Source organism: Eubalaena glacialis, chromosome 11 (assembly GCF_028564815.1).
Source record: "Eubalaena glacialis isolate mEubGla1 chromosome 11, mEubGla1.1.hap2.+ XY, whole genome shotgun sequence".
Classification (NCBI taxonomy): Eukaryota; Metazoa; Chordata; class Mammalia; order Artiodactyla; family Balaenidae; genus Eubalaena; species Eubalaena glacialis.
Window position 1 is genome coordinate 92,234,693 of NC_083726.1, and position 10,989 is coordinate 92,245,681.

The 10,989-nt window shown below is 39.0% G+C and overlaps 1 protein-coding gene across 1 annotated transcript; it reads right to left on the reverse strand.

The window, feature by feature from the left end:
• Positions 1-9,001: 9,001 nt before the first annotated feature.
• LOC133101133 (WD repeat-containing protein 82-like) lies at positions 9,002-10,045 on the reverse strand. Its single transcript, XM_061205779.1, is given in 2 exon segments — positions 9,002-9,871; positions 9,873-10,045. Coding segments are annotated over 2 exon segments (939 nt in total). The 3' UTR covers positions 9,002-9,105.
• Positions 10,046-10,989: the final 944 nt, after the last annotated feature.

The following is a 10,989-nucleotide window of genomic DNA, read 5'->3' on the forward strand; positions in this document are numbered from 1 at the left end:
CAAAGAAAACAATAGCAAAGATCAATAAAACTAAAAGCTGGTTCTTGGAGAAGATAAACAAAATTGATAAACCATTAGCCAGACTCATCAAGAAAAAGAGGGAGAGGACTCAAATCAATAAAATAAGAAATGAAAACGGAGAAGTTACAACAGACACCGCAGAAATACAAAGCATCCTAAGAGACTACTACAAGCAACTTGATGTCAATAAAATGGGCAACCTGGAAGAAATGGACAAATTCTTAGAAAGGTATAACCTTCGAAGACTGAACCAGGAAGAAAAGGAAAATATGAACAGACCAATCACAAGTAATGAAATTGAAACTGTGATTAAAAATTTTCCAACAAACAAAAGTCCAGGACCAGATGGCTTCACAGGTGAATTCTATCAAACATTTAGAAAAGAGCTAACACCCATCCTTCTCAAACTCTTCCAAAAAATTGCAGAGGAAGGAACACTCCCAAATTCATTCTACGAGACCACATCACCCTGATAACAAAACCAGAAAGAGATACTACAAAAAAAGAAAATTACAGACCAATATCACTGATGAATATAGATGCAAAAATCCTCAACAAAATACTAGCAAACAGAATCCAACAACACATTAAAAGGATCATATACCATGATCAGTGGGATTTATCCCAGAGAGGCAAGGATTCTTCAATATATGCAAATCAATCAATATGATACACCATATTAACAAACTGAAGAGTAAAAACCATATGATCATCTCAATAGATGCCAAAAAAGCTTTTGATAAAATTCCACACCCATTTATGATAAAAACTCTCCAGAAAGTAGGCATAGAGGGAAATTACCTCAACATAATAAAGGCCATATATGACAAACCCACAGGAAACATCATTCTCAATGGTGAAAAACTGAAAGCATTTCCTCTAAGATCAGAAACAAGACAAGGATGTCCACTCTCACTGCTATTATTCAACATAGTTTTGGAAGTCCTAGCCTCAGCAATCAAAGAAGAAAAAGAAATAAAAGGAATACAAACTGGAAAAGAAGTAAAACTGTCACTGTTTGCAGATGACATGACACTATACATAGAGAATCCTAAAGATGCCACCAGAAAACTACTAGAGCTAATCAATGAATTTGGTAAAGTTGCAGGATACAAAATTTATGCACAGAAATCCTTGCATTCCTATACACTAACAATGAAAGTTCAGAAAGATAAATTAAGGAAACACTCCCATTCACCATTGCAACAAAAAGAATAAAATACCCAGGAATAAACCTACCTAAGGTGGTAAAAAACTACTCAGAAAACTATAAGACACTGATGAAAGAAATCAAAGATGACACAAACAGATGCAGAGATATACCATGTTGTTGGATTGGAAGAATCAACATTGTGAAAATGACTATAGTACCCAAACCAATCTACAGATTCAGTGTAACCCTTATCAAATTATCAGTGACATTTTTTACAGAACTAGAAGAAAAAGTCTTAAAATTTGTATGGAGACACAAAAGACCCTGAATAACCAAAGCAGTCTTCAGGGGAAAAAACGGAGCTGGAGGAATCAGACTCCCTGACTTCAGACTATACTAAAAAACTACAATAGTCAAGACAATATGGTACTGGCTCAAAAACAGAAATATAGATCAATGGAACAGTATAGAACCCCCAGAGATAAACCCACCCACTTATGGTCAACTAATCTATGACAAATGAGGCAAGGATATACAATGTAGAAAAGACAGTCTTTTCAATAAGTGATGCTGGGAAAACTGGACAGCTACATGTAAAAGAAGGAAATTAGAACACTCCCTAACACCATACACAAAAATGAACTCAAAATGGATTAAAGACCTAAATATAAGACTGGACACTATAAAACTCTTAGAGGAAAATATAGGAAGAACACTCTTTGACATAAATCACAGCAAGATTTTTTTGATCCACCTCCTAGAGAAATGGAAATAAAAACAAAAATAAACAAATGGGACCTAATGAAACTTAAAAGCTTTTGCACAGCAAAGGAAACTACAAACAAGATGAAAAGACAACTCTCAGAATGGGAAAAAATATTTGCAAATGAAGCAATGGACAAAGGACTAATCTCCACAATATATAAACAGCTTATGTAACTCAGTATTAAAAAAACAAAAAACCTAATCAAAAAATGGGCAGAAGACCTAAATAGATATTTCTCCAAAGAAGACATACATATGGCCCAGAAACACATGAAAAGCTGCTCAACATCACTAATTATTAGAGAAATGCAAATCAAAACTACAATGAGGTATCACCTCACACTGGTTAGAATGGGCATAATCAGAAAATCTACAAACAACAAATGCTGGAGAGGGTGTGGAGAAAATGGAGCCCTCTTGCACTGTTGGTGGGAATGTAAATTAATACAGACACTATGGAGAACAGTATGGAGGTTCCTTAGAAAACTAAAAATAGAATTATATATGACCCAGCAATCCCACTACTGGGCATATACCTGGAGAAAACCATAATTCAAAAAGACACATGCACCCCAATATTCATTGCAGCACTATTTACAATAGTCAGGTAATGGAAGCAACCTAAATGCCCATCGACAGACAAATGGATAAAGAAGTTGTGGTACATATATACAATGGAATATTACTCAGCCATAAAAAGGAAAGAAATTGGGTCGTTTGTAGAGACATGGATAGACCTAGAGACTGTCATACAGAGTAAAGTAAGTCAGAAAAGAGAAAAACAAATATCATATATTAACATATTTATATGTGGAATCTAGAAAAATGGTACAGATGAACTGGTTTGCAAGTCAGAAATAGAGACACAGATGTAGAGAACAAACGTATGGACACCAAGGGGGGAAAGTGGCAGGGGGTGGTGGTGGTGGGATGAATTGAGAGATTGGGATTGACATATATACACTAATATGTATAAAACAGATAACTAATAAGAACCTGCTGTATGAAGAAAATAAGTAAAATAAAATTCAAAAAAAAAGAAAAAAGAAAGAAAACAAAGAGACTGGTAACTTCAGAGGGAATGTATAGCATGTATTTGATTTTAGCAAGGAGAAGAAAAACAAAACAAAACAAAACTAGGTTTTCAAATGACTACATTTTCTCTAAGCTTTACTAGGTGTGGAATTCTCTTTAAGTAACTCTTCTAAGAAAACATTAAAAAAAATAGTTTTTGTTCTCAAACCTAATTCCAACATGGAATTGCTCAAATCACAGGCTTTTCTGGAACTTGCTAAGTATTGGCAAGTTTTATTTCTTCAAACCTTTTCAAACTGGCTGGATCATTCATTTGGAAGCAGCTAGACCCAGGATTCATCTTCACCACATTAAAACATTTGTCATCTTTCCGTCAATGTGCAGCAAGACACAGTTGTTATGGCTGTCCTGCCAGTTAAGCCCATTTAAGGTTTTCTAACTGAAGCTTCAAATAGTGGCATCTGTTCTTCATCATCTTAATCTGTGGTCATTTTCCTGAAAGGCCAAAGATGGCCAATTCATCCTTCGACTGGAAATCAATATGCCTCTAACCTCATGTGGCCCAGATTTTATGAATAACATCCATGGTTTCATTCAGAAATGTTCCACCTTCCTTTGAATCTTGGAAAAATAGAGATCATTCTGTACTCTGCTTTCCAGATGGTTCTGTCTTCAGCCATCATTCAGCAATGAGCCAGAAGCCTGTTTATTAGAAAAGTCCTGGGGGAACGCTCTCGCTGGTGCACTGACAGGCATCATAGCTTTCTCATCAGATACCACTGCAAATGGAGATTCTGACAGGTTAAGCAATGACAGGCATTTCCTGGGTTGCACAGACTTGAAAGATTTTCCATTAAAGAAAGATTTTGGTAATAAGTTGATTGAATATTTCTGATGCTGGTTTATATTCAGGTTAGACTCATGGGATGCCGCCCCCACTCGTAGATTCTACAATCAGCATCATAGTATCTTTACTGCATGTTCATCCATTCTACATCCATATTCTACTCTTCGTCTATCAATTCATCTTATTTTTTGATGCATTTCAAAGTAAATAGCAGACACACATATATTTCTCCCTAAATACTTCAGCATGCTTACTTTAACTAAAGTTAAGCATTTGTTTACAGTATTTTTTCTTTCATGACATAATTTATAAACAAGAAAATTTGCAAATTTTACATGAATGTTTGTTAAGTTTGGACAAATGAATATATCTATGTAACCCAAACCTCTATCAAGATGTAGAACTTTACCCTCACCCTAGAAACTTCTCTCATGTCTCCTACCAGTTAATTTCCACCTCTGTTCCATTTACAACAGTTCTGATTATTTTCCACAATAATTTTTTTCCCCACAACAGTAGTTTTGACTGTTCTATGATTTCATTAGAATGGAATCATACAATATGTATTCTCGTGTAAGGTTTCTTTTATTCAATATAATGTTTTTTGAGATTCAGCTGTTGTTGTATGTATCAATAGTTCATTCTTTTTTTATTTTTGAGTTACACTCTATTGTATAAATAAGTCACATTTTGTTGATTTATTCTCCTACTGATGGACACCTGGTCTATTTCCAATTTCTGGCTAATATGAATAGAGCTGCTATAAATATTCTTATACAAGTCTTTTTACAGATTAGTCTCGGCTATCTCTGGTAACATCTGAAAGTAAAATTTTGGGGTCACAGATAGCTGTGTCTTTAGTTTTATAATAAACTTTCAGACCTCTTTTTTTCCCAAAGTAATCGTACAGCAATGTAAGAGTGTAAGAAAATTCCAGTTGCTCCATGTCTTCACCAACACTTAATATTGTCAGTCTTTTTAATTTTGGCTTTTCTGGTAGCTCTATTCATTGTGACTTTTTAATTTCCATTTCTTTCCTGGCTAATAATGTCAAGCACTTTTGATATGTGCTAATTGGTCATTCATATACATTATTTGTAAAGTGTCTGTTCAAACGTTTTTCCCATTTTTAAAATTGGACTGCTTGTCCTTTTACTATAAAGTTGTATGGTTTCTTTATATTCTAAATGCCAACCTTGTGAATATTTTCTCTAGGCTAGCCTACTCATTTTTGTAGTGGCATCTTTTGTTGTATATCAGTTTTACATTTTGATAAAATCTAAGTTATCTATCTTACATTATTGAGTCACTGCTTTCTGTGTTCTTTCTGAGAAACCATTGCTTAAACGAAAGTAAGAAATATGTTCTCCTGTTTTCCTTTTAAATTCTAATTAATTTTGGGTGTGGTATGAGAAAGCAGTCAAGATTTTTTTCCTGCATATGGAATCAGTTGTTCCAGCACTATTTGTTAAAAATCCACACTTTGCTCCATTGAATTTCTTTGGCACCTTTGTGGAAAATTGAATGTCTACATAAGTGTGGGTTTAGTTTGGAGCATTCTATTTTATTTTGTTGATCTATCTCTTTATAGTTTGGCCAATACCATACCTTTTTTATTACTGCACATTGTAGTAAGCCTTGAAATCAGATAATGTATATCCTATAATTTTGTTCTTTTTCAGGCTTGTTTTGAATATTCCAGGTCCACTGCAGTGCCATGTATATTTTATAACCAGCTTTTAAGTGCCTACGAAAACCCTGACTGGGATTGTGTTGACTCTATAGATTAAATTGAAGAGAATTAATATCTTTATGATATTGAGTATTCTAATCTACGAACATGATATCTCTCCATTTATTTTGGTCTTCTTTTTATTCTTTTGGCAATATTGTGTTATTTTCAGTGATAACATTCTGCACTCCTTTTGTTAAATTTATTCCTAAAGGCTTTCTGTTATTTGACATTACTGTAAATGATATGCTACTTTCATTTTCAATTATTTTAACTTGACATAAAAAAATAAAATTGATTTTTATTTTATTTATTTCTGTTTAAGACAGATAACATGGAAAAAACATTTATATGTTAAGTACAAAAAGGACATAAAATTGTATATACAATAGAATAACAACTATGTAAACACACCAAAAATCTATGCACAGAAATGTCTAGAGGAACACTAAACACCGAAAGATTAGCAGTGGTAACATTTGGGTGGCAAACTGATTCTTTTTAAAATTCCCAGGTTTTTCTTAATACGCATTAATTATGATTGCAATGGTTTTTTTCTTAAAAAAAGAAAAATACGCCACTGGCTGGTGGTTGAGCAGTGCAGTGTCACTGTCGCATATAAATCAGAGGCTTTGGCCCTGACTCTTAAGAGTGTGGCGCGTCCCCCACCCCCAGGAGAGCTTAAGCACCTCTGCCTCCCACTGAGGGTGTCCCTGAAGCCCTGGTGCTCCTCAGCCTCTCTGACCCACAGACTCTTTTCTACCTTAATTCTGCCTTATTCCCACTACCACATCATCTTCGGTCACTTCCAGCTGCATCTTTCCCTTTCCTTCCCAACTCAGGAGCCAGCTCTGCAGCCACAGGTCCCCATAAATAGAAGCGGTACAGTGCATAATTTCAAAGGACATGGTGCCTCAGCTTTGGACACACAGGAACTCAATACAAATCATTTTCCTGCTGATAGACAAGTCATGCGTGGTGGCTGGTCAGGGTACAGATATGTTAATTACACAGGCTTTCTTGTTAACTTACAGTTCCAAGTACTTTCTCTGAACAGTTATTCCTACCATGAATTTTCTATCCTGGAAAGCCAGGGGTGGGCAGAAATAACTCAGATCACTTGGTTTCTAAAAGTCCCTCCACTCTGAGAATGTAGAGCCATACAGTGTGTGGCACCTCAGGAGCTGCAGATTCCAGCCTATATCTGGGAAAGATGTATGCCCCTTGCTTTTAAGGTTAAGGAACAAGCCAAAAAGTAATTGCTAAAAAAGCAAAACAAAGGGCTTCCCTGGTGGCGCAGTGGTTGAGAGTCTGCCTGCCAATGCAGGGGACACGGGTTCGAGCCCTGGTCTGGGAAGATCCCACATGCCGCGGAGCAACTAGGCCCGTGAGCCACAACTACTGAGCCTGCGCGTCTGGAACCTGTGCTCCGCAACAAGAGAGGCCACGATAGTCAGAGGCCCGCGCACCGCGATGAAGAGTGGCCCCCGCTTGCTGCAACTAGAGAAAGCCCTCACACAGAAACGAAGACCCAACACAGCCAAAAATAAAAATAAATTAATTAATTAACTAATTAAAAAAAAAAAGTCTGCTGGTCCCTGAATCAAGTCCCTCGCACTAAGGTATTACAGTTTAATTAAAAAGAAAAAAAGCAAAACAAAACAGTAATTGCTAGCAATTCACAGCCTATTCCTGCTGCTGAACAGAGGCAGTAATGGCTTGCTTTCCCCACTAGCAGCTAGGTACTCTTGGGCAAGTCAAACATAACCTTGTTGATCCTGTTTCTGGATCTGCAGGGAATGTGTTACTCTCTTAGACGTTTGGGAACTTAGTGAAATAACATGCCACTTGTCCTGCTCTTAGAAGGCCATGCAGGGGAAAAGGCAATGAGCTACCTGCAGCTCACCTCAACCCCGATCAGGAATCCTCCCTCTCCCAGGAGAAGGCAAGGAAAAGAAGTAAGAAAGCAGACATACCAGGTAAGCAGGAGTGACCTATAATTGGCAAAGAAGCCTCAGACAAGCTGAAAATGCTCTGGTTCCAGCATCCTGTCCCCAAATGCTGGGAGCCAGACACAAAAGGCATGCAAAAGTGACTGTCACACACATATAGGCGCAGACAGAGCATCACTGGGCAAAAAGGGGGCTGATACTGCAGAGAAGACCCCAAAGTGTGGCTTGAGGAACACAAGGGAGTCATTCCAAGACCCTCACTTAGCTGCCTTGGGGACAGCGAACACTCAAAAGCTTTGCTTTTGTTCAGTCTCCCAAAGGGAAAAAGGTAATAAGGAAGACTAACACTTGTGGCAAACACTATTAGCAAGGATGCAGTCTTTCTCCTGGGGCATAGGACTCCATCTCCTTCAGCTGAACTCTGATACTTTAAAAAATATATATATACACACACACACACACATATATGTATATATGTATGCACACACACACATATATGTATATATGTATGCACATACACGATATATTTAAATGAAGGTGTACACACATTGTGCTAAAATACAAACAACAGAAATCCCAAGTCATATATAAAAAGGCTAAATATAACATATAACACAAGCCTAGAGCCAGCTCTTGGTTGGGAGCTGGGGAAAGGGTGGTATCATCTGGAGACTATGTACACAACTTGTGGTGGGCAGGGAAGGCATCAGTATAGACTCACTCCACAATACTGGCCCACAGGAAAGCGTGATGTAGCTCATATACCAAAATAGATGCCCACCTTGCTTTTGTATACAACCAAACTTGGCAGGCACCCAGAAGGACTGTAGGTTTGTTTTGATGACAGGGCACCACATCAAGCTGCTGTTAAACCTCCCAGCCCTAGGAACTCACCTGCTACCCCTCCTCCCTCCCTTTCAGACTCTTGGCCCTTTTTCCAACCCAACACCCAGAGCCTGAGGCACACCCAGATCACCCACCCTCACATGACTAACTTGCAAGGCTTCCTGGCAAGCAAAGTCTTTCTGTTATCTGTCCCTTTCTGATCCTAAGATATATGGAGACATTTCTGTAAATGTTTGGCACCTAAGTAACATGATGGTTGTGGATAATGCCACAATGACACAGGGAGACCCAGTAACAAGACATGCAGGGTGAGGGCAAGGGGAACTGAGCTGCCCTAGCATCTCAAAACCAGAACTGCGGCTTCCTATGCATTTATGGGGGTGGGAGAAGGGATGTGCAGAATTAACTTCACCGACTCCTCAGCAGCAAATACATTCAAAATTGAAGGTGTCTTGAGGACCCCACTATACCCTAATCACAAGTCTGGTCACTCCTCTGGAGGAGCTCGGTGCAGTGACAGCTGGAAAATCTGAGTCCCGATTGAATCTGCTTCACCAAGAGTCCTTTTGAAGAAGCTTGGCAAAGTAATATTTTTCTTTTGAGCAAATGTGCAGCACATCCTTGGGAAGGCCATGTGGAAGGCTGCTCTCCAGCCCAGTCAAATGATCCAATCTCACTATTATCTTAGTTCCCTCTGAGTTTTTTTCCTACTGGCCACCCTCGCTGTACAGAAAACCGCCAAGCACCATGCAGGTCAGTCATCGATGGTGGGCAACCAGAAGGCCATGTTGGAACAAGCACTGGCAAAAGTCATGAACTTGGGGTTGACCTGCAAACAGGTGATGGGGCCTGTGTGTTTGCCATCCAACACAGCTACTTTTATACCACTCTCTCCATTCCAGACACGGATCTTGCCATCCTCTGTACCAATCATAATAAACTGTGAGTCTGGAGTAAACGACGCCTCCAGTGTGACGGCTTTGCTGCTGACATAACCCCCATGTGTATGCATCACCACTCGCTTGAATGCATCGATCAGACGGATGAAGCTGCCATTGGTGGAGATGAGGATGAGTTTGCCATCACTGCTGAACTTAACTCCCGTCCACTCGCAAGTCCGATCATACTGTGTCTTAAATGTCGCAAATGGCCCCTTATCGAAAGAGCGAAGATCATAAAGTTTGACCATTTCAGAATTGACACCTGCAGTAAAAATTAATCCTTCTGGATCAAAAGAACAAACTGGTTTGCCCTGTAGATGCATGAGACCCTGGCAGTTAGGAGACTGGAGATCCCAGAGCCGAATGGTCTTGTGAAGAGACCCAGAAATGAAAGTGTCACCCACAGGTGACATGGACAAGGCCACCACCCTTTTGCTATGTCCAGGAAAGTATCTGGTGTATTTGTTGTCATGAAAGGACAGGTAACGGATAGTATCGTCTGTTTTATTAGGGCTGTAAACGACTGTGTTTGCTTCATGAGTGTATCTGATGAGGTCCACGCCATATTTCTTACTGTAGGGTTCTCTTTGGTTTGCCCTCCTGGCAGTCACAGAGCATGATGGAGTCGTCATCGCTGCTCGAGATGACCGTCTCGCCGTTGGGGCTGAAGTCGAAGCAGTTAATCTTGTCCGAGTTCTCGCGGAACACCTTGGCGACATGGAAGTTCTGCAGCACGCTGTCGCTCAGCTTCATGGCGGTGAATGCTGGAGGTGACGGCGGCTAAAATGGATTTTTATATTTTAACCTTTGTTCTATGACCTTTCTATTTTTTTAAATTAATATTTATTTATTTATGGCTGCACTGGGTCTTAGTTGCAGTGCGCGGGATCTTCACTGCGGTATGTGGGGCCTTTCACTGCGGGATGCAGGGTTCTTCGTTGGGGAGCATGGGCTTCTCTCTAGTTGTGGCGCGTGGGCTCTGTAGTTGTGGTGTGTGGGCTTAGTTGCCCTGCTGGCATGTGGGATCTTAGTTCCCCGACCAGGGATCGAACCTGAGTCCCCTGCATTGGAAAGTGGATTCTTAACCACTGGATCACCAGGGAAGTCCCTATTCTATGACCTTTCTAAATCTTACTAGTTGTAGAAATTATTTTGTAGGTTCCTTAGGATTTTCTATATGCCCAATGATGTTGTCTGAAAATAGCATCAGTTTTGTTTCTTCTTTTCCAGTCTACATGCCTGCTTTCTCTTATTCTTCTATTACAATTTTAGAATTACATTTCAAAAAATACTTAGTGAGGGGTGATGGAAATGGACATCCTGATCTTAGGGGTAAAGAATTAACTTTACGATTATGTGTAATGTTAGTTGTACAGTTTTTGTAGTTGTCCTTCATTAGATTGAGGAGTTTCTTTTTAATACTTGTTTGCCGAGAGCTTTTTTCATGAGTAGCTGCTGAACTCATTAGCTAATTTTTCTGCAACTATTGAAATGATGTTTTTACTCCTTTATTGTGTTAATTATGGTGAACTCCACTGATTGATTTTCAGAGATCCAACCAATCTTGCATTTGTGGGATAAACCCCACTAGGACCTGATGTAATATTCCTTTTATATATTACTGGATTTACTTGTGAAATATTTTGTTAAGAAATTTTGTGTCTAAATGTAAAATAGATAGCTAGTGGGAAGCTGCC